The sequence below is a fragment of the Oreochromis aureus genome, linkage group 3 (genome assembly GCF_013358895.1).
Source record: "Oreochromis aureus strain Israel breed Guangdong linkage group 3, ZZ_aureus, whole genome shotgun sequence".
Lineage (NCBI taxonomy): Eukaryota > Metazoa > Chordata > Actinopteri > Cichliformes > Cichlidae > Oreochromis > Oreochromis aureus.
In genome coordinates this window covers 102926820-102950196 of record NC_052944.1, presented here as the reverse complement: position 1 = coordinate 102950196, position 23377 = coordinate 102926820, and the positions used below count along the sequence as shown (strand labels likewise).

At 40.0% G+C, this 23377-nt stretch overlaps 1 protein-coding gene and 1 pseudogene across 2 annotated transcripts; both read right to left on the bottom strand.

The window, feature by feature from the left end:
- The window catches only part of LOC120434883, a 145297-nt pseudogene that overhangs the window by 29061 nt on the left and 92859 nt on the right, over positions 1-23377 (bottom strand).
- On the bottom strand, positions 18162-20869 carry LOC120438647. Of its 2 annotated transcripts, XM_039609093.1 has the most exons (7): positions 20726-20869; positions 19671-19781; positions 19445-19568; positions 19068-19327; positions 18790-18976; positions 18497-18624; positions 18162-18412 (listed from the first exon to the last, which is right to left on the bottom strand). In XM_039609093.1, the coding sequence occupies exons 3-7, from the start codon at positions 19557-19559 to the stop codon at positions 18242-18244; spliced, it is 861 nt and encodes a 286-aa protein (XP_039465027.1). In that variant the 5' UTR covers positions 19560-19568; positions 19671-19781; positions 20726-20869; the 3' UTR covers positions 18162-18241. The 2 variants fall into 2 exon arrangements, with proteins under 2 accessions (XP_039465027.1, XP_039465026.1); XM_039609092.1 differs by lacking the exon at positions 20726-20869 and having other exon boundaries at positions 19445-20126.

The window sequence follows — 23377 nt, the reverse complement described above, 5'->3', positions numbered from 1 at the left end:
TAGCCAGGAAAACATTACAGACTGCTAACAGTACCTTCAAATGGAGCTTCACACAGAGACGTCAGTCAGCAGAAACAGGACGTTCAGGAAAGAAAAAGTAAAACTTGAGCAGGAAGGAAACACCCACAGAGTTGTGTGTTCACCTTAGAAACTGTTTGAGCTGCATTCAGGTGCACCTCGGAAATTACCAAATATTTGGCAGGTTGCCCAAAGATGATTTATTTTATTTTTTGCTAGTTTTCCGGTTTGAAACACAAACATCTGTCATCACCTTGTTGTTCTTCTGCAGCGTTTAAATATTTCAGCACTAAACATGTTAAAGTCATGAATGAAAGTGCAGACTGAGAGTGGATCACATGATGTTTAAGGTGTGTCATGTGACATGTTCAGTATTGTAACATATGTCTACATTGTCCCTGATATCATAACTGCTCAAACACGGATGATTGCTGCCAAACTTGCTGCCATCAGTAATAAAATACTGATGGCAGCAAGTTTGAATGGCGCTCTCTGTCTGTGCTGATTTGTCGCCCTCTGGAGGTCAAAACACAAACTGCATGATATCACTGTAACCGCCACAGTGACAGGAAGTGTTTTTAAATAACTGAAACACTGAAATGATGCTAACGGCTGTTGTTAGGCTCAGTGATTGCAGTGCTGATGTGTTCATGTCAAACACTGGCTCATGTCAAACTCCTTCATCCTTCTCCAGCGTGAGGCCGCCCTCAGACCCACATGAGCTCTGACCTTTGACCTCCTGTGACATTTTTATAAATATTTTGCATATTTGAAGTTTTTAATGTCCATGAACATCAGTCCAACTGCTTTAGCTTTGAAGGATCATATTGAGTTATTAAAAGCTCTTTAAATTCTGCTTTTATGTTTTTAGCTAAAATAAAAAGATGAAGCTGTTCTACAAGAAGACATCTGAGCTGATATTAACAGACATTTATGATCACAGTGTACAGTGACAGTGCAGTGATGTCATCAGCCCCATAACTGACACTGAGTGATGTTTCTTTTTGGGTTAGAGGTCAAAGGTCAGCTTGATGTTATTTGTGTTGAACGTGTCTGAGTTTAAAATGTTAAATGTTTGAATCCAGGAGGAAAAGTGAGAGTATCTTCAGCTACAGTAACATGTTGATGCTGTCCATCAGCTCAGCTCCACAAATTACTTTTAGACTGATGTCACTTCCTGTCACTGTCCTGACATAGTCCTTCAAAGGCTGATGACATCAAAGCAGTGAAGGCCACCCTGATCCAAAGGTTCCTACAAACGCGTCTTTCTTCTTCTCTGGGATCTGAAGCGTGCATCAGGTTATGTCCTATCCTCAGATTCATTGTGCATTGGTGGCAGTGGATCATTTGAATCTATTTATTCCAGCCAGCATTGAGAGTAGAACTGTGAACATCCTTCAAGAAGCCTGGAGAACTTTTCCTGTAGATCCTTAAAGGGCTGACAGGAAACTACCTCCAAGAGTTCAGACTGTGCTGCAGAATAAAGCTTTAGGTCTTATTTTCTGTATTCACATGTATGTCTGTACTCATTTCACACTTTCGTACCGAGATGGAAAGAACTGAGGGGGCCTCAGGACTTTTGCACAGCGATGTGTGTCGACCTGCTGTGAGGCAGTTGATCAAAGCTCTCCACACTTGATCAAAGAGTTTTATTATTGTGGACGAGTCTGAACAAGGAAACCATGGAAACCATCTTTAAAGAGCAGTGTTGTAGGTAGGGGAAGGGACTGGGTGTCATTCATGGAATATGCAATGGAATGAAAGTCTCACTCAGACAACCAGGTTTACAAAGTAACCATACATTTTCAGTGCTGCTGAAGGAATGTTTAAAGCTCACTGTGGAAACGCTCTCGCTGGAAGAGACCCAACAGTTTATGACAGTATGTCTAAACTTTATGTGTAATAAATAATAATCTACAAAGTCTGCTGTGGCTTCTTTCTCTTTTAGTTTTGCATGGTGAATATAAAAACACAGAGTCTGTCCTCTCCACAGACTGATGAAGGTAGGAAGTGGATCCACAGTAACAACAAACACACTAACAGAACAACGGCACTGATGTTAGCCAGGAAAACCTTACACACTGACTTTAATGGAGAAAACACACACAGTTTGTTGTGTGAAGAAATCAAACATGAGCTGAACAAACAGTAAAGTCCCTAAAGACAAACTGTTAAAGGAGGAAACAAAGCAAACTTACAGTTTCTTCACACAGAGACACCAACAACAAGCTCCACTCCACACCTGGGCACTAAACATAGACACAAAGGCGAGCCGTTTCCTGGAAAGAGGCGGGACTCCACCTGAAGCTCAGCACAGGTGGGAGGGGGTCAACTGGAGCAATAGACTTTAAAGTGAAGCTTCCCTCTTCTCTATTTTTACCATTTCTCTCCCTTTTTTCACATTTTCTCTAAATTCTGCTCTTCCAGGATCATTTATCTCCTTTCTTTTCTGTTTCATTTCTATTAAATCTGCCACTTGATTTCCAACAAACATTTTCAGAAGCAGACACAGCTTCATTTCACAAAACCTCCCCCGGCCCTTAGACGTGATCTCATAAAGAAATCAGGTCAGAGTTTTTGTCTTGTAGAGACAGAGTGGCAGAAAACACAGTGGACACATCACTGTTGGTATCTGTGTGTGTATGAGTGTCAGCAGTCAGAGAAAGCTCCATTCACATTGAGCTTTGAATTCAGTGAAGGTGAATGTACATCATCTAATAGGAGCACTAAGAAGAAATATTTGTGGTTATCAGACTGACTTCATGAAGGGGGTGAATTTTCACTGGGGTCCATCGCCATGGCAACCTATTTTGCAGACTGTGAATAATCAGTAGTCAGAGTGACTGTCCTATCAGTAATGGCCTTCAGCTGTGTAAAAACACAAACAAACAAACTGAAGTGACCTGCAAGCTCATTTCTCCGTCAGCTCCAAGATCTGACTGTAAACAATGAAACCTGATATTCCAGTTTGAGGGTCATAAACCCTAAAGATCATTTTCTATTTTCTTTTTCTGCAACAGATATGACAAATTATTAACAGGCTAATGCATTTACTAAAATACTTTTAAAGTTACTGTTTTTGTTTGTGACCCTTTTCAGGTTATTTTTCTACTCTCCCCTCAAAGTACAAACTACTTCTTGATGCACCCTAAGTTTTATTCCATATTGAAGACACAGTTTTACTGCTGAGTGAAGCATTGATTCAGGCTAACATAACGTCATTATTACTGCATGGAGATCGTATGTCAGTACGATGTGTCACAAAATATTTCTAAAACTAACAAAATAAAAAAAACATTGCAGGAGGTAAAATGTCCACTACACAAAACCCATACAAAATCAAAACAACAAACATCCTTATAGGGCAGAAAACATGATGACTAACTCACACACACACACACACACACACACACACACACACACACACACACACACACACACACACACACACACACACACCACAGTTCCAGTTATTTTCTTCCCCAAAATAAAAAACAGTTTACGTGCGGAAATAATTCAAATCATCATTTGATGATGATTTTTATTAGGCCGTTTCACTCAGTTCCATCAATCATCTACAAAATGTTAAAGGTAGAAAGAAGGGAAGCTTACAGTTTCTGCAGTGGAAGAATTAGCTTCTCTCCACACCCAACACTTTCTCAATGTGTTCTTGTCTCAACTTGTGTTGTGTCGCTTCAAATGCTCTTTGGCTGTGTATTTTTCTCTTTACCCTTTTGATTGAGGAAACATTTAAAGGTATAAAATACCACACCAGCACAGACATGCAGTGTTGGGGAGTACCGGAATACATGTACCGCTGTTACGTATTTAAAATACAAAATATGAGTAACTGTATTCCGTTACAGTTACCGTTTAAAAAGGTGGTATTTAGAATACAGTTACTTTGTTGAAATAAATGGATTACTTCCCTGTTTCATATTGTCGCGGGTCAGGATTGTTTGGGTTTTGTTTGACAGCTATGTTCTGTTGTTCCAGGCGGCAGTGTTACGGTTGCCGTGGTTACAGGGTGACGCTCTCTCTCTGCGTGTTTCCTGAGTGAGAGAGCGCCTTTTTGTTGTTGTGCTAAGCTAAAAGGCAGAGTGTTACAGGCATGGCCCTAAAGAATGTAGCATCATGGGCAGTGTAGTCCGTGCTGCAGGGAGAATGGACTGCCGTATCCGTTATGTGTCTGTGAGCGAGGGAGGGAGAGAAAGGAAAAGTCCGAGCTGTCACGGAGCAAAAACGGGAGCTGGAAGCATGTAAATATAATAATAACCACAGCAGCCAAGAAGAGTGCCTGACGAGCCCAGCTGTAAGTAAGCTATTAAGACTGGACTGTACACTGTGTTCGTGTTTTCCTCCGGAAAAAATAAGTTCCGTTGGAGCAGCCTTTCAACGCCTCTCTCTGTCTCCCGCAAGCAAAGTTGACCCAGACAACAAAGTAAAGCTAGTTTTCGGCTACCAGCCTACAGGGAACCCACCATATTAGCCAGAGGTCCCTTTACTACGTTTCGGAGCCGCGGACCTTCAGTAACAGTAATAAATCACAGCAATAGTGCATTCACGTAGTTGTAAACAGCACGATAATATATTAAGTAATCCAAAGTATTCAGAATACGTTACTCTCATTGAGTAACGTAACGGAATACGTTACAGAATACATTTTGGGGCATGTATTTAGTATTCTGTAATGGAATACATTTTAAAAGTAACCTTCCCAACACTGCCGACATGTCATATAATAGGGTGACCAACCGTCCTCTTTTCCCCGGACAGTGGACGTCAATGTTGCATGGAGATCAGGGGCAGTACCCCTGGAGTGGCAGACCGGGGTGGTGGTCCCTATCTTTAAGAAAGGGGACCGAAGGGTGTGTTCCAACTACAGGGGGAATCACACTCCTCAGCCTCCCTGGGAAAATCTATGCCAGGGTACTGGCTAGGAGAGTTTGTCCGCTAGTCGAACCTCATATTCAGAAGGAACAATGGGGTTTTTGTCCTGGTCGCGGAACACTGGACCAGCTCTTTATTCTCTCAAGGATACTTGACGGTGCGTGGGAGTTTGCCCAACCAGTCTACGGGCGTTTATCAATATGCGTACTTGTGCGTACTTGCGTTCTCGTGATACGTCATCAGTCGGAGACCAAGTACTGTTCCAATTCGAAGTACGCATCACGCCGAGAACGCGAAAAAGTCCCGGATGTGTTCTCGATCCGCCCATTTTATCGAGCATGCATCGGTGTAGACTTGGGACAGCTATATATCCCAGAATGCATTTCGTCCAAAACTCAACAGCGGACTCCCGGCACATCGCCCCCCCCCCCCTCCCCTCCCCTCCCCGCCCGCTTGCGGTCTTCTCACTACTCAGGTTAAAGAAACTCCAGCAGCTGTCTATAGTATTGAGTGTCCACTAGAATAGAAATAAAAGCGTTCTAACATCTCACCTGCTTCTTTTTATTAAGGTATGTACACATATGTACATGTACACTATTTTTATTAATAGAGGTTTCACTACTGAGGTTAAAAATGATATATAAGTCACTTAGATCACTTCTAAATGTTAATGTTTGGTTTATTTCAGTGTTTTATTTGTTCCTGAGTAAACCGGTTTGGCTGTGATTAAAGTTAAGCTTCATAACATGTTACTCACAGTTAAATTAGGAGGGGACGGCAGTAAAAACTCCGGACCTGTGACATCATCACGCACGCTGGTACAAATCACGAGTCCGTGCTCACGCATTGCCCGAGAATTGAGAGACGGCCGACGAGTCCGTGCTCGCGTTCTCGGCAGGTACGTACTCCCGTGCGTTCTCGGCGGGTACGTACTCACCGAGAACGCGAGTACGTACTCGCGTACTTGGGCATTGATAAACGGCCTACATGTGTTTTGTGGACTTGGAGAAGCCATCCGATGTGTCCCTCGGGGTGTCCTGTAGGAGGTGCTAAGGGAGTATAGGGTGTCTGGCCCATTGATTCGATCCCTGTACAACCATTGCAAGAGCTTGGTTCACATTGCCGGCAATAAGTCGGACTCGTTCCCGGTGGGTGATGGGCTCCGCCAGGGCTGCCCTTTGTCACTGCTTCTGTTTATAATTTTTATGGACAGGATTTCTAGGCACAGCCAAGTGGCAGAAGGCTTTCACTTCGGTGGGCTCAGAATCTCATCTCTGCTTTTGGCGGATGATGTGGTTCTGTTGGCTTCATCGAGTGATGGCCTCCAGCTCGCTCTGGAACGGTTCGCAGCCGAGGGTGAAGCAGCGGGAATGAGGATCAGCACCTCCAAATCTGAGGCCATTGTTCTCAGCCAGAAAAGGGTGGAGTGCTCACTCCGGGTCGGGGATGAGCTCCTGCCCCAAGTGGAGGAGTTCAAGTATCTCCCATTCGACAGTGATGGGAGAAGGGAGCCGGAGATCGACAGACGGATTCGTGCTTCAGCCGCAGTGATGCGGACACTGCACCGGTCCGTCGTGGTGAAGAGGGAGCGGAGTCTAAAAGCGAAGCTCAATTTACCGGTGGATCTACATCACTACCCTCAACTATGGCCATGAGCTGTGGGAAGTGACCAAAAGAACAAGATCGTGGATACAAGCGGAGGAAATGAGCTTCCTCCAAAGAGTGGCTGACTTCTCCCTTAGAGATAGGGTGAGAAGTTCAGCCATCTGGGAGGGGCTAGGGTAGAGCTGCTGCTCCTCCACATCGAAAGGAGCCAGCTGAGGTGGTTCAGGCATCTAGGTGTACACTTACACCTACTTACTGGTACACTGTACAGTGCACACTGTAGTCTATAGCACACAGGAGTATTAGCTTATTATGTACACGTTGGTAAGTTGTCTTGTGGCAACTGACGAACTGAAACAAATGAGTGTGCTGTGTGTGCTGTGTGTGTGTAACAGCACGACAAACATTACTTGTCCATTTATTAACTGCACAAGTAGTGCTGGTCATAGCTGCTAGCTTACTGGTTAAGGCTGTCATGGGTCTGTAGCTCTGTCACCGTTTTAGTGAACATATTTGGTTTTACAGTAAGCTACAGGGCTTTTCGTGCTGGAGTGCTTATATTTCACTAAAATCGATCTAATATGTCCAAATAATTATGGATGATTACAATTACGATATTTAAAAAAAAAACACACACTGTATTTTCGACAACATACGTTAAGAATTATAGATTATATTAGATTTACATTTTAAATATGACAAAATGCTTATTTTACAGCAGCAAAATTATTGTATCTCTGCAGTTTAAACATTTAATAAACTTTCTGCCTGTACAGAGTGAATAGTCAAACATACATTATTTTATACCTATTATTTATTTTTATTTTATTTTTGTATTCTTTTTACTGTATTATTTTAGCTCTAGTAATAACTAATACGAAAAGGATTCTGGATCAGCACCATGATGGAAACTTGTGGCCATAGTATATACAGCAGGGTTCTCAAACTCGCATATTGATGTGAAGAAATATTTAAGAAAATATTATTCGAAAAATGCTTTAATATGAAGGCAATGTGAGCAGAGTGTTACAGGCATGGCCCTTTAAGACTGTAGCTTCATGGGCGGTGAAGTCTTTGCTGCAGGGAGAACATGTGGGACTGCCCCTCCCGCTGTGTGTGTGTGTGTGTGTGTGAGCATGAGGGAGGGACAAAAAGCAAAAGAAAAAAAAGCAAAGTTGAAAAGTATGAGGTGCTACTGACCAGAAACGGGAAATGGAAGCAACTAAATATAATAATGGCCACTGCAGCCAAAAATAGTGCCTGATGAGCCCAGTTTAACCCTCTGGGGTTGCCAGACGCGCCGGGGCATCAAAATCATATGACCAATTTAAGACGACACAGCAACAAGATGCAGCACATCAGAGTTTCCATTTCAAATTGGGTCAAAAGTGTGGGCGTCAAACTATATACCAGTTTTTGAATTGTGTCGATAGGCCACGTAAAGCCAGAGTTATGATAAAAAAATACACGCGATGTTTTTTTCTGAACAAAACAGTGGTGTTTACAGCGGGAAGAATGGGAAGAACGGTAAAAACGGCGTTTTCTACAGACAGCCTAGCAAACACTCTCCGCTTGCGAGTGAAAAAAGAAAAAGAAAAAACAGCCCTTCCCTATTGGTGTTAGAGTTTTCCATGTCAGCCAATCAAAAAAATGATAAGGCAACATGTGACATTTGGTTGTTTAGGGAGAAGGGGAAGTTTTTAGTAGTGACACCAGCGATGGAAAGCGGGCGAGTGAAAGAAAGAGAGAGAGAGAGAGTTTTCATGTGCAAGACATTAGTGACATTTAGGGTGTTTGGAGGTTATAGTTAGTGTGTTGTGTAGTTATTGTTTTGTACTGTGTGTCAGTTAGACTGCTGAATTTCATATTTGAACTAAAAAAGCCGTCAAAGGCAGATTCAAGTGTAAACGCTGTTTCCACATGGAAAACTGGACTGATACACGTCCTGCAGTCAGTTCCTGCAGGGTTTAGGCCTGTGGTGTTCTCCTCTGTCTTATACTGAACACAAACTACATTTTTTGGACTGGCACAAATAATTTGTGTGCCTTCTTATTTGATGCAGCACACCTGATTGTTCTGTAAATAGATTTAAATGGTTATATAAAAAACGCCTGAAGCCATTTTTAGGTAAATAGTACCATATAACTTTGTTGTTTGCAAAACTTGTGTATAATTTTTAGAAATGTACAATTTCTATTTGCATTTCAAGTTATGAATATGATTCGTTAAACATGTTTGTGGGTTGTACAGTAAAAATATATATCTTTTTTCTACTCGGATTTTGAATTTTTTGTCTGAATTTTGATCAACTGTGCTAATATAGTATACCAAAATGAAAAAAATAACTCAAATTTCAGATATTTGAGGTTGTGCTGAAAATAATGATACCAAGCAAGGCAAGAAAAACATATTTTAAAGGTGAAATATAGAGGTAAAATCAAAAGTAGTCAAAAACGGCCAATTATACCCTGGACCCCAGAGGGTTAAGCTGTTAAAACTCGACTGTACACTGTGTTTGTGTTTTCCTCCAAAACAATAAGTTCCGTTGGAGCAGCCTTTCAACGCCTCTGTCTCTCGCTAGCAAAGTTGGCCCAGGAGCTAGGAGCCCGACACGGAACCCAAAGTATTAGCCAGAGGTCTCCTTTACCACGGTTCGGAAATTCCTTGAGTAATTCTCTGCTATGTTTGCAGTAATCAGCTCCTTTGTTCATCTCCCATGTCCACGCCGTACTTACCTGATCTTCCCTGTTGCTGCTTCACTCACTGCTACTCACCTGCCTGCTCTCCCGCCCCAGATCACCAACTCCCCTGACTAGTGATGGGCAAAGGATTTCTGAAGCATTGAAGCTTGTGTTAAAAAAGGTTCAGTACTTGAAACTTTTCGACATAGTCCTCTCTAACTGCAGCTTCCTGTCCCTCATCACTGTGTGTATTTGCCTTCAAACTGGTCAGACTGGTCCTAGTAAAGTTTACTTTTAAAGATGAAACTGTTTTGTAGCTGCCAGTGTGAGCACACTGTTCCCAGCTCAGCTATAACACTGTTTGCTTTCTTTGGAATATGAACAACGGAAACATTTAAAGCTAAGATGTTTGTTTACAGTCTGCTAGATCCTGTTCAACTTTCTATGTTCACCACAGCCAGTCAGTTACATATCCGGGGTATTTTTCCCCTTACAAAAACACTGCTAATGACAATAAACTGTCACACAAAGGTGAGTTTTGAAAGTTAATCCGGGGTTTCACCTGTGTCTCCACATGAAGGGGGTGCTGCTGGCAGCATCTGACTAATATAAAAGAGCTGTTTCACGAATGATCTTCTTCCACATTATATTTTTCCTATGAGAATAAGACAGAACAAAAGACATGCTGTGGAAGAGAGACAGATACTAAATAGATATATTTAGTAGTGATGGGACGTTCTGTATCGAGGCTTCCAAGCTTGTGTCGAGTAATTGAGGGGGCGTTTCCGCGATGTGCGGATCGAGGCTTGCTTCATTTATGGGAGGAGCTGAAAATGATGACGTCCGAAGCCTCGCTGCCCGGCTGCACCACGTGACTGGTTCATGAAGCGGTTCGAACTTTGTCGCGAGCTATGACAGCGATATAAACCCCTCAGACTTCATTCAAAATGTGGATGTTTGATGGAGAGTTGTGGTTAGTGACATTTGGGAGAGAGTTTGGATGTTTAGGAGAGTGAGGAGAGAAAGTCAGGAGAGAATGGAGCCAGCTAAGAAGAGGAGGATGTCCTCCCCTGTGTGGGAACATTTTGATCTTATTCCTCCCAACAAGGTATGTAAATTTCTACAGAAGATGTATTTTCATAATACTGATGTGCAATAACAGTTATGTTAAGCTGTCCTTACTTTTGTACAAGGTGAAATGTTTGCTATGTGCCAGGGAGTTGGGCTATAACAACAACACCTCATTCACTAGAGCTTTGCATGAAAATAAGGGGAACACCCATTGTGGAGCAAGACCAGGTGAGCCATGAAATGCCATGATAATATAGCATGCAGTAATGTTACTAAATGATATAACAATATTATACAACTGTAATAAGTTACCTGTGATATTTATATTTGTGCTTTGTTTTTATTGTCTTTCCTCAGGAGAACAATCTCAAATAGATGAAGACCTGGTTAGCATGGTGATTGAGGACTCCCAGCCATTTAGCATTGTGGAGGCTCAGTGTGTAGCTGTCCATACCTCAACGTTACAAAAGCACAAACACTGTCCATACCCCAACCACACCTCACCTCACAGTAAATGATCATTTCCATTTTAAGCATTTCCAAATAATCATTTTCCATACTGTCAGTATGGAAAATACTGCCATCACTACAATATAGATGTTTTACACACTCCTTTTGTTGTTGACATTTACAGGCTGTGTGCAAAATGCCACACTCTTCAAATTCATGCCAACTAATATGTTTATGTCCAGTAGATGTCCTACTAGAGCAAATGAAGCTTCAAGACGCTTTGCGCTGGGGTGAACCAATTAGATGAAAAGCTTCAGTGCTTCATGAAGCTTCATCTGACCATCACTAATATTTAGTATCATATAGTAATAATATAATACTTAGTCTTATCTTATAATATTTAGTATTTATTGTCATGTCTCTGTGTGCAGACAGAGATGAGGACCCAAAATGCAGGACTCACGGAGGTGGAAGAAACTCAAAATACACAGCTTTATTGCTGGGAGGAAGCAGAACAGAAAAACACTAAACAACTAAACTGGGAGAACAGAATAACTAGACAGGTTGGCAGGCTGGCAAACAGAACTCACAGAGGAAGTGAGGGTGAACAGACGTTAACGACGCGATAGAGAGTACAGGAAAACACAGGGCTTAAATACACAGGGGAGTAATCGGGGAATGGGCAACAGGAGGGAGACACAGCTGGGAGACATTAGGCTAACGAGACAGGAGGAGCAAAGCTGGACACACTGACATAAGACACCATCCTACAAAATAAAACAGGAAGCATGAAACAAGTCACAAAGAAGCAGACCATGCACCAGAAGGCCGACAGAAAGAATATAACACATAAAACAGAGACGACAGTGACTTTTTTTTTTTTTTGTTATTTGTTCATTTCAGGCACAACAAAATACATATATTAAACATAAAGTGCACAAAAACAAAAAACAAAATTTACCTGAAAAGGAGTGGGACGAAGAAAACTTATTAAATCCCACCCCTATACTCACTCATCAACAAAAAACAATAGCTTCCCACAGCTACGCCCCAGTGTGTGAATGTGTGTGTGAATGGGTGGATGTCTGGATATGTAAAGCGCTTTGGGGTCCTTAGGGACTAGAAAGCGCTATATAAATACAGGCCATTTACCATTTTTACCATCATTGCAAACCAAACAACACATCAACAGCCCCGGGCATCTCAACGGCAGCTTGCAAACAACAAATAGAACCTTCATAACTGAATACAAAATATATTAATTATAAATTGCGTTACCACAGGTAACAGGCAATAATAATTACATAATAATAAACACACATCTACACACACATGTACATATATGTACATACATACATTTATTTTAAAATTTTTTATTTTTTTATTTTTTTTGGAATCCATACCAGCAATGGTAAGAGAACAGACATTACAGAGCACACCAAAACCATCATTGAGTATACTGTGACCAGACCAACTGTTTGTAGAGGAATTTAAATTTATGAATATTTTTGCATTGTTTCAGTTGTAAACTCAGACTGTTCCAGATTTTCACACCACATACAGACACACAAAAACCTTTACGGGTTGTTCGAGTTCTGGGTAATTTAAATTTTCCGAAGCCTCTCACATTATAAGCCCTTTCTCGAATTTCAAATATAGTTTGTAAATTTGCAGGTAGAAGTTTATTAAAGGCTTTGTATAAGATTATGGATGTATTGTAATTAACCAGATCCTGGAATTTAAGTAACTTTGCCTGAAGAAAGAGTTTGTGAGTATGATCTAGATAACCAGCCTTGTGAATAATACGCAGTGCTCGTTTCTGTACTGTGACTAATGGATTGGTTGTATTTTTATATGTGTTTCCCCACACTTCCACACAATATGTAAAATATGGAAGAACCAGGGTACAGTACAGAGTACGAAGTGCATCTTTAGGTATCAGGTATCAAGGTATGGTTTTACTTTGTTCAAAACTGCGAGGCTTCTGGAAATTTTGGTTTTTATGTGTCTGACGTGGGGTTTCCATGAAATTTTGTTATCAATTACTACTCCCCAAAATTTGTTTTCACTCACATTATCAATTGGTACACCTTCAATAATAATTGGTAATTCTATATTATATTTTAAATGACCAAAAAACATTGCTTTAGTTTTATTTATATTTAATGATAATTTATTTATATCCATCCATTTTTTTATTAATTTTAGCTCCCTGTTTACGATCATTACAAGATCAGTATAATCATCGCTACTGAAAAATATGTTGGTATCATCTGCGAACAGTATGAGTTTAAGTACTTGAGAAACATCAAAAATATCATTTATGTATACATTGAAAAGTTTTGGTCCCAACACTGACCCTTGGGGAACACCACATGTAATACCAAGTTTTTCTGAATGGTAATGCCCTATGCTAACATATTGTTCCCGACCCGTTAGGTAACTTTTTAACCAGTTACCAGCTTTCCCTCGAATACCATATCTTTCCAATTTATCCAATAAAATTGAGTGATTGATTGTGTCGAAGGCCTTTTTGAGATCAACAAAAATACCAACTGCATATTTATTTTTATCCAGTGCATTAGTAATTTCTTCTACTGCCTTACTGACTTGAAAGAGTAATGAAAGAGGAACAAAACCAAGAATAACCCTGAATACAAAAGCACAACTCAACCCCCCACCAACAAATCATATGTTTATAAACACAAAATAGAAACAGAAAAAGCTGGGTCAAAATTGATCCAGAACCGTGACATTTATATATAATATTTATTATCTTGTAGATCAGCTTCTCTACAAAAACAATGAGAGTTTCATGCTGTGTTTGAATATGTCTGTTACTTTAGTTATTTACAACTTAACTTTACAACTGCATGGATGTACTGGGCCTACTTTTAACATGATACATGAAATGATGCAAATTCAGGGATAGGACTAATAAAAATGTTTTCACAGAACATGTCATTGTGAACCTAAGGGGTTGCCTCTCTATTTATAGGCTATATAAAAATATACAATTAAAATAGTTTACATTATGTTACGATGTTTTTAAAAAAAAAATCATTCGGGCTATTTGCAGCCTATTGTAGAGTAACCTGTAAGAAATTATTATTTAACGCCTAAGTAATGCTTCTGTTCAGTCATAATGCTTGTATTCTTTATGTTTCTTTTAATTGCAATGTGATACTTAGAGCAGACTACTGTTTTGGGTTAGGTTAGCAATGTCTCATTATGACAGGCTAAACAAACATACAGTGCCTCCTATAGGATTTCTATGGTGCCTCATCTCCACAGAGCTGTAAGCTACTTTAGGCTACTCTCCGTTGCACTGAGCGCGCCTAGTTTTGAATGTGCATCTGAAGCTCGTCTCTGATTGGATAATGACATGAGGGTGGGAGGAGAAGAGCTCCTAGCTCATGACTATAGCTAATGAGCCAGCACGCACTATTTGCAGAGTGGAGAGAGAAGAGGGGAGAAGAAAACATCGAACTTTAAGCAACTACGTTTGTAGGACAAATTACAAACATACGATTTCAAGTGTTTTTTGAGGATCTGTGTTTGTTCGTCAGAAAGTTTGCATATCTTGGCGACTTTTCGAGATAAAAGCACCAGTTGATATTTAGACCAATGCTCGATAATCTAGCGCTAGCATACTAGTTCAGCTGAAAAAAACAGGCAAACTTTTGAAATACCAAAAATGATCATCTGCGTCTTTTGTAAAACGGTATTGGTCACATTAAGAGGCTATTTATTACATTGCAGATAGCATAAGAATGAGCCTTGTTGTCTTTTTAAATGTGTTGGCGCCAATTGCAGCCAAACATTCACCACATACTCTGCTTTCAAGGGGCATTTTTATCATGTGCACAATGCACCTGCACTTCAAGCTACTCCTAAAGCTCTTGTTGCAGATTTAAAATGTGCGGTTTCATTATGTGTCCGCCATTTTCAAACAGTGAAAGAGCTAGTGTCTCACTTAAACGATCATATTGCAGAGGGCAGGTCTGTGTCATGTCCAGTAAGTGGTTGTAAGCATATGTTTACAAAAAGTCATCATTTACTTCTCACATGTGTAGGAAGCATAAAGCTTGTTCCCCAGATGGTATTGATGACATGTACAAGGAATCTCGTCCTCAGCCCCCAAATGACAGTACAGTATTCAGAAAACACACATGAAGCCATTCCATCTGCTAGTTCAGCCAGTGATGATGTCATCCAGGGAAGGATGGATGTTGTTTTGCTTTGCTGTGTTCTAATGTGAAGTCTGTTTATTTATTCTTTGATATTGCATGTTTTGGTTATATCTTGTGGAGTGTTTTATTTATACTGCATGTTTTGGTTGCATCTGTCAATTTGTCCTAGAGAGACTCCACCCTTTTCCCGTTTTACTAATTTGACACACCTGAGAGGAAAGAAGCAGTGGTAATTTACAGAGTGCTCAGTGACACATAAGAATGGTGGAGCTTGGCGTCAGGAGGCAGAAAGATACAGCGCCAGCGACGTGGGGCGAGTGGTCGAACTGCTGCAGCAACGGGAGGATACAGCGCCAGCAAGCAGGGACGCGGAGCGAGCGGTCCGACTGCTGCAGCAACAGGAGGCCAGAGTACACGTCTGCGGGGAATTAGAGGCGGCGAGGCGGGCCGGTGCCGATTGGCGGTTTACAAAGAAGCGGCGGGTAGAATTATGAGCTCTTCCCACCCGGGGTAAGTCTTTTGACTTGTCCCCTTAATGAATGAAAGCCGCCTAAAAAGAGTAGTGACTGCCGCTGCCTTTCTGTTTTTAGCGCACCGGGGTGGAGACGAAGGCGAGGATGCCGCCGGGTTTCCCTTCTGCACTGCTTCACTGGATTTTAATTCTTAGTGACGGACGTCACTGGACTTTTAACGTTTTTTTTTTATTGATTTTTATTGTGTCGCTCCCTGGCCAGGGTTGTTTTAATTCGTTTTATATTTTTAACGGTTTAATTATAATAAATTATATTTTAGTCTTACAGTTTTAAATTTGTGCTCATTCCCTTGGCTGCCCCACTGCTCTGTCCGTTTTTGAGGAGGGTTTCCCTTTTTTAGTAATACCTGTGCTTAAACACCTTCCCTCTGTGACATAATTGGTGTTGTCGACATACACAGTAAAATTTGCAGTGTCAAACTAACACTTAAAGAGTTAAATTTAATACTGTTTCCGAGTCTATTTGGTCCCATTCGGAATTGGTGTTAAATCAACTCTTTCTATAGTGTTAAAATTTTAGAGTAAATTTAACTCTAAATAGAGTAAAAAATTTAATACTGAGTAACACCGCATAGTGTTAAATCAAATTAACACTACTAGTGGTGTCATATTATTTACTCTATTTGAGTAAAATCCCACTGATTTTTAACACTGAATTGAGTTATTTGAAATTAACACTGGGGGTTCAAAGAACTCTGATGGGAGTTGATGTTACTCTATACTGTGTTATTCATACACTAATCTCTAGTGAAAAATTAGCTCTCATAGAGTAAAATTTGTAATTAATTTTACACCAAGTAGTGTTACTAAAACTCTTCCTGTAGTTTTACCTTTACACACAATTCACTGTTTTGCAGCATGGAAACCTGGTTTTTAATAATGCTTTTACATATAAAACAAGTAAGCAAAAACCACAACTAGATAATACATTTAACAGCTTTATTTTTATGTCAGGCTCAAAATATAAAAACATCTCATGTAGTGTATAAAACACTTTAAAACAATGAATTTAGTTTGGCATAAAACGGCATATGAAACGACATACAGGGAAGAATCTGAAATGCCATACTTCATTTGAAGAAGCAACACAGCTCATTTATGTTCAACACCTTCAGCACCACATTGGGATGCAGTCTGTTCCTAAATGCATGATAATGGTCATCAAAACACAGGGTTTCCGTCAGTTTTCCGCAGAGCAATACAATGTCATCTTTCACAACAATACTTTTTGATCTTACAAAAAAAACGGAATCTCAGACACTACATCTGCACAGATGATAAAGTCAGGGCGGTACTCTGTACCGTGCGTTATTATCCACTTAGCTGAAAACAAACTGGTAGACAGCACAGCTCCAAGCAATTTCTGGACCTTCTTCCAGCTCTCCAAGTGTCACCATCTTTCCTGGTCCTAAAGCTAATCTTTCAAGGCTGAAGAACTCCCAATGCTTTATTTTATTACTATACTATTTATTTTTACTTGTGGTGTCCTGTAAAGGTACACTCTGTAAGGCTGCATCTTTAGCCTGAGTATGAATCTCAAAAAACACTTCCTCCATTGAGGAGACAAAACTGTTCACAGTAGATTGGCTTAATCCAGCTGCCCTGAGCTGTGCAACAGCAGAGGCACACATTTCCAAAGTGCTCTTATTTGACCTTTTCAGATGTTGTGGGTGTTTCTTCTACATTAGTTAACATCACCTCCCCTGTAGTTCTAACTTATTTAACTGCCACATCGGGCTGTAGATTAACATCAGTGTCAGCCTGTTGGTCAAAATAGTTAAGGTGTTTGGTATTTAAATGTTTTCTAAAACCTGTGGTTTGAATGAACGTGTACATGTTGTGAAGCATAGTGTTGTAAGATATGCCAAACACAAAATGTACTTTAAACAGTTCATCAAAAGAACCAAGTGAAGAGGTAGACTTGCATGGTATGGCATTTGTTAAGGTTCAAAAATATAGGGAAGGAAACACAGGAGGAATGCAAGTAACCACACTGGTCCAAAGGGTAAAGACGATGATTTTAATGAAATGACACGCGTGGGAGAATGAGCGGACTCCGTAAGCAGACAGCCCCACAATCTCATCCTCCTAACATCAAAATACAGTTTTATATGCATCAGAGTATATTTAGTGACGCCCCCTCATTGCGTCATCACATACATCAGCTTCAAAACCACAAATGTTCTATTTGACAACTTAAGGCACAATTAAAAGTACACTGGCTTCCATCTTCTCCCTGGTGGTTTCCCGTAAGCCAGCTCCGCTCTCGCATCGTGCATCTACTGCTTCATCAGTCAACTTTCACCTACACCCTAACAGTGTGTGTGTGTATGTGTGTGTATGTCTGTCTGTGCGTGCACAGAGTGTGCATCTGCTCTCTGAACCTTAGTTGACCCCAACTTAGGCAACCAGGCTGAGGCCATCCTGTGTTGTGATAATCTTAACTTCTATGTAAAATGTATAAAACAAATATTTCAATCTACTACAACTACTTAAAACTTAATCAAAGCTTAATCAGACATATAAATGCATAAAAGATGATAATAGCATCATCCAAACTCTGGTTTTGGTTTCACTTCCTGCAAAAGCATGTAACTTCAAAGACATATAACTTCCTGTCTTCTTTTAGCACAGAGTTACTCTTTCACCCTGCAGTCTGCATGAACATTAACATTATAGATTCAACTCCACAGTTTAAAGTGGTTCTTTCTGAACCTGTAATAAAGACTATAACCATATATTTGAACATCTGAATGCATCTAAATGCAACATCACTATTAATACTGAAATGTTAATGATGATTATAAAAATAGCCGCAAATAATAGCAGTAAACTATTCCTACTCCTCTCACATTCTTGTCAAGAATAATGAAGAACTGGTGGATGTCATTCTTTTTCACCCCAACAGCCAGGAGGTCGGGTTGAGTGCTGGTAGTGATGGCATCAAGGTGCTCTTGGATATTTGTTCCAGTCTGAAAAGACAAATACAGACAGGCAATAAGAATCAAGTTTTCTTAAACTGGTAATTCATAACATAAAAATAGAAAAACACAAACCTTCTTGAAGACCACAAGACCCCTTTCTGCTTGAGAAGCTGACACCTTTCCTGGTCTCTTCCGACCCTGACCAGATGGTGGAATCAGGTGTAATAGCAATAGAATTGCTGAGAGGTCACTGTCCCAGCCTGCAAATTTATTTTTTTTTTTAAATAAAGTTGAATCATCATCAACAATATATTTCAATGCATTGATAAAATGTTTGAGTAGACCCAAAAGACAAAAAGGATAACTGTTCTGTGACAAACATTATATATGGTATGAATGTGCTAATCAAAGAAAGAACAGCTCACCAATGTCAGCATTAACTTCTGTGGCATCCTCAGGTGAGTCAGCTGCCAGCAAGAGTTCTTTCAGGTCACTGGTAGAAGGAAGCTTTCTGCCTTGTTGGATAATCTTTCTTTTGAATGTTGTTGGCCACCTCTCCAGCAACCTGCCTGATACATCCTCACCAAACATCAGTACAAAATCCTGTTCGTTCTGTAACAGGGATAGAGAATACAGAATTATATCTGCTATCTACAAAATATTAAAGTGTGTTTACATTGTCAAAGTAATGACAAATATTCACCAAGCCTTTGATATCTTTGAAACATGGAGAAACAGACGGTATGTTGCTTGACAGCAGGAGGTCAAGGACCATGCTGTGTCGATAAACAAATGTCAACTTCATCTTCTTCTTGAATGTGTCTTCATCAGCTGAATTTTTCATCAGAGAGATTGTATCCTTGCACTCATCCTCACTCAGCACCTTCTCTGTAACAAACTGCAACTCTCGTCTGACAGTTGGTCCGCCACACTGGTCTTCACTGGATGATCCATCTCCTGGTGCTAGACAATATGAAATACAGCTTTATCAAAACTAATAACAACATTTAATAACCATTATTAATAAAGAACCACAATGTGGAACTGTATTATGTATTTCCACTGAATTATAAATGTTACCTCCAGATGATAATCGCCTCTCTTTAGCAGTGCATCTCTGTATGGCTTTAATCCTCCAGGCCAAGTACCCAGTGCCACTTTCGCCATCATAATAATGTTCCTTGGAGAGTGACATGTACAGACACTGATAAATGAATAAACAAAATAAGTTATGTAACAATGAATAGTTGATAAGGACATACATACGTGATTTTGGTTGTATCAGTTATTACTATGAGCTACTTACATAGCCATTTTTGAAGTACGGGCCACTGAGGTAAGGGAAAAAGGTTACAATTCCTCTGGCATGCTTCCTGTAGACAGTAATTTCTTATAATCAGTGCTCTTCATCGAATTACTGTAAACAGAAAATGTGAATATTAAAACAGTCCCATAAATAACAGTAAAACAGCCTTGCATTGTTATTTCTTACACTGTATGTGACTTTTTTCAGTGTAACAAGGTGTTTCAGCCCTTTGGCTGTAGTTTTTAAGCCCTGTACTAAATGAGTATTTCACCTACATGAAATATATTCCTCAATACAAAACTAAAATAATTACTAGTACTTTTACCGTTTGTCTGCTCTAACTTAGCGCTAGGGAGTCAGTATTTTATTCATCTTTAGTTTAACATACTGAATAGTCTGCTAACCAAAATGGAAAAAGGTAACTTGTGTCAATACCATCATTAGTTAACATCAAGTTAACTCACTACAAATACAAACACTGTCATCTTAAGTTCAAACTACTAAAAGAAAACATTATCAACTTTATACTGCCTGCTGGTTGTAATAACTGTAACTGTAAATTCGCCAAAGACAGCGGAATTGAAATAAGACAATAACCTTACTGAAAACGACCTCTATAGCTAGGTATCCAAAAAGAATTGAAAGATGTAACATTAGTGTAAAATTTTAATTAGTTAATGATTGCCTTACACAATTTAAAATGTAACAATAACAAGCGAATTGCCCGTGCACCAAGGTTAGCCAAAATGCTAGTTAGCTAGCTAATGTTAATATGTAGCTCCCAACACATAGAGGGTTTAATTTAATGGAATTTCAAACATGCTAGAACACAACACAATCACCACTACACACTGAAATAAATTAACAAGCCTTACAGTCTTAGCCAACACTAATTAACAACCTTATGTTAGCATACAGACAGTATCACATTTGCTTCAGGTACAAAATGAAATATATAATAAACATGGACAAAAGGAATGTAACCTTATGTTAACATGCTACTTGTGTTTAAAATGTCAAATTGTTGGTTTAATAAGTGAATATGAACAACTTACCCTGTAACTGATGTGAAGAAAATGGCGCCGTGAAAAATCCTCTTGGTTTCAAAAGGAGTCTGTGGTGGGAGGAGCTTCCTAGAGTAACATTGACACTGCGTCTTTTAACTCTGCGAATTATCACCCACACTGGGAGGCGTTTTGCTCCAGCTGTCGTTATAATGACTCTATTAGAGTAAATACACTTTAACACTGCTGATTTAACACTGGGAAATTTACTGTGTAGGATACGGAGTTAAGAGCAGTTGGGTTAGTCAGGGGAATAGCAAAGATGATGATGCCTGTATATCCCGGAGCCCTGGGGCTTCTGAAATTTAAAGGGCCTGATCAGGATGTGCAATATCAGGATTGGAAGGAGCAGATGCGGGGGCTACTGGGATTGCAGGATTTGCCTGAAGTGAGGAAAGTTGCTATTGTGTTGGGAGCGCTAGCAGGTGAGGCTAAACGTCAGGTCAGTGTTCTTGAAACTAGTGAAAGAGACCAAGTACAAAAAATATTTTCTTTTTTAGACTCTTTATATGGTGATCGTGTCCCCACCCCAGTTCTTAGGTCACAGTTTTTTAGTTGCACTCAGAACCTAAGTAAAACCGTATCTTCATTTATTTTGCGGTTGAGAGAATTATACTGTAGGTTGCGAAAGCATGATCCAGATAATGTCCCCTCTGATGCAGCCCTGCGAGATCAATTGTTGCTAGGATTGCGGGAGGGCCCTGTAAGTCAGGCATTGAAGGTCTATGTGCGGCGTAACCCAAATCAAGATTTTGCTGCCATACGCCAGGAGGCACTGCTGCTAGATTCAGAACATGTACAGCCCCAGTCTGAAATAACTTGCCTGTCTATAAAAAAGTCGCATGCTCCTCTTAAGGTTGAACAGGAAGAAGATTGGAAACAGGTGTTAAAGCAGGAGACACTGGAGGATGTCAAGTTACAAATGAAGGGACTGGCACAAGAGCTAGTAAAGGAAATTAGAGGCCTCACTCAGCCAGTTGTAGCTACTCCACCGCCTGCGTCTCAGTTTAGGAGAGGATCGCAACGACCAAATGTTAGCTAGGATCCCCAAGTTCGGCCCATTTGTCGGAGGTGTAAACAAGCAGGACATATAGCTAGGTTTATAGCTAACCCTAACCCAAGATGACAACTTTGGAATTCTACTAGAAACAGTCGATCATATTTGTCAAAGCTGAATCCAGGGCAAACTAGGCTAAATTAGCGTTTTTAGCTAGCAGCTACAATAAGCATAAAAGTTACCTTACGGCTATCATTTGTTAACATGACGCTTGTTCTTATACATGTAATACCAACCTGAGAGTTTATCCGCTGGTCATTCGACATGACGAATGACTTCTGAAGTCTTAATTCAGCTCAAGACGCTATAGATTCCCGTCAGTAATGCTATCAGTCCGTAGTTCTATTAATCTGCGCTTGAACCGGAACTGGATGTAAGTTCCAAAAAAGTGAATTGTAGAACTGAAACTGAATGGTGAGAAGTGAAACTGAAATTATTCGAGAGCTGAATTTTTAAAGGATAAAATGCAGTTTCAAAGCAAATCAATTCATTTTCAAACCATAAATTCAATTTCAAATTAGACTAATTCAAATTCAGTTTTCAAAAGCTTTTATTCAAGTTACAATTCAGATTCGATCCGAGCAATTCAAATTTAACTTATTCAAATTCAGTTTCTGATGGCACAGATTTCTGCCCATAGTGGTCCTCCACACACTCCAGAGACATATGACGCGGCTGTTGCTGATCTCCAGTCTGAATCTATCCAAGACGTCAGAGGAATAAAGGTAAACTCCATCTTCAATCCCCTTCAGTCTTTTCACGTATCCCAGCCTGATCTCCCACCTTGTCTTGGTCATGACCTCTTTGAAGGAGTTGTGTCATATGATCTAGCACTGTACCTGAAGAACATTATAATGGTTCACATACTCGCTTTTAAACAGACGCATTAAACAGTTTAAATATAAAGGATCCAAAGCACTTACAAAGCCATGTACTGTCAAACCTGACGGATCCAAATTATCAGGGCAAGCCGTTCAAAACTGGAACCTTTTGAGATTGCTGCCAGTTTTGATTGGTGACAAAGTACAAAAACATGAGGATGAAGTATGGCAGTTAGCTCTCCAGTTGAAAGACATTGCGGATCTTGTTTGTGCTCAGAGCATTTCCTTGTCCAAGATAGCATTTGCTGACATTTTGATCCAAGAATATTTGGAAATGAGAAAGATGTTGTTTCCTGGAATTTAACTAAAACCCAAGCACCACTATTTGCGCCATTATTCAGCACTGTTATTGAAATTTAGTCCATTGATGAGGTTATGGACGCTTAGGTTTGAATGTAAACAAAAATATTTGTCAAACTTTGTCAACACGTCATCAGATGTACCAGGCTTATCTTTTACCAGGGCAAGAATGCCGAGAACCGCTGCAAGTGAAGGAGAGCTGTGTGTTTTATCCCAACCTCTACAGTGACACTATTCAGCATGCTGTCAGGGAGTTAGCTTTTTCAGAAAGCAATACCACAGTTACCACAGACATTCAGTACAAAGACACTGCATATAAAAACTATGACTTAACACTTAAGTAACAAATTTGTATGATGGCATTTCAAATGTGCAGCTGAGGTGTTTTATGTGAGGTGTGTTTTT

Excerpts from the sequence above, each read along its gene's own strand:
- LOC120438647 (XM_039609092.1), bottom strand. The coding sequence starts at position 19,628 with ATGTATGTCCTTATCAACTATTCATTGTTACATAACTTATTTTGTTTA. Across the intron at positions 19,328-19,444 it reads GAGGCGATTATCATCTGGAG|CACCAGGAGATGGATCATCC; the intron begins GTAACATTTATA and ends CATATTGTCTAG. Across the intron at positions 18,625-18,789 it reads AGAAGTTAATGCTGACATTG|GCTGGGACAGTGACCTCTCA; the intron begins GTGAGCTGTTCT and ends ATAAATTTGCAG.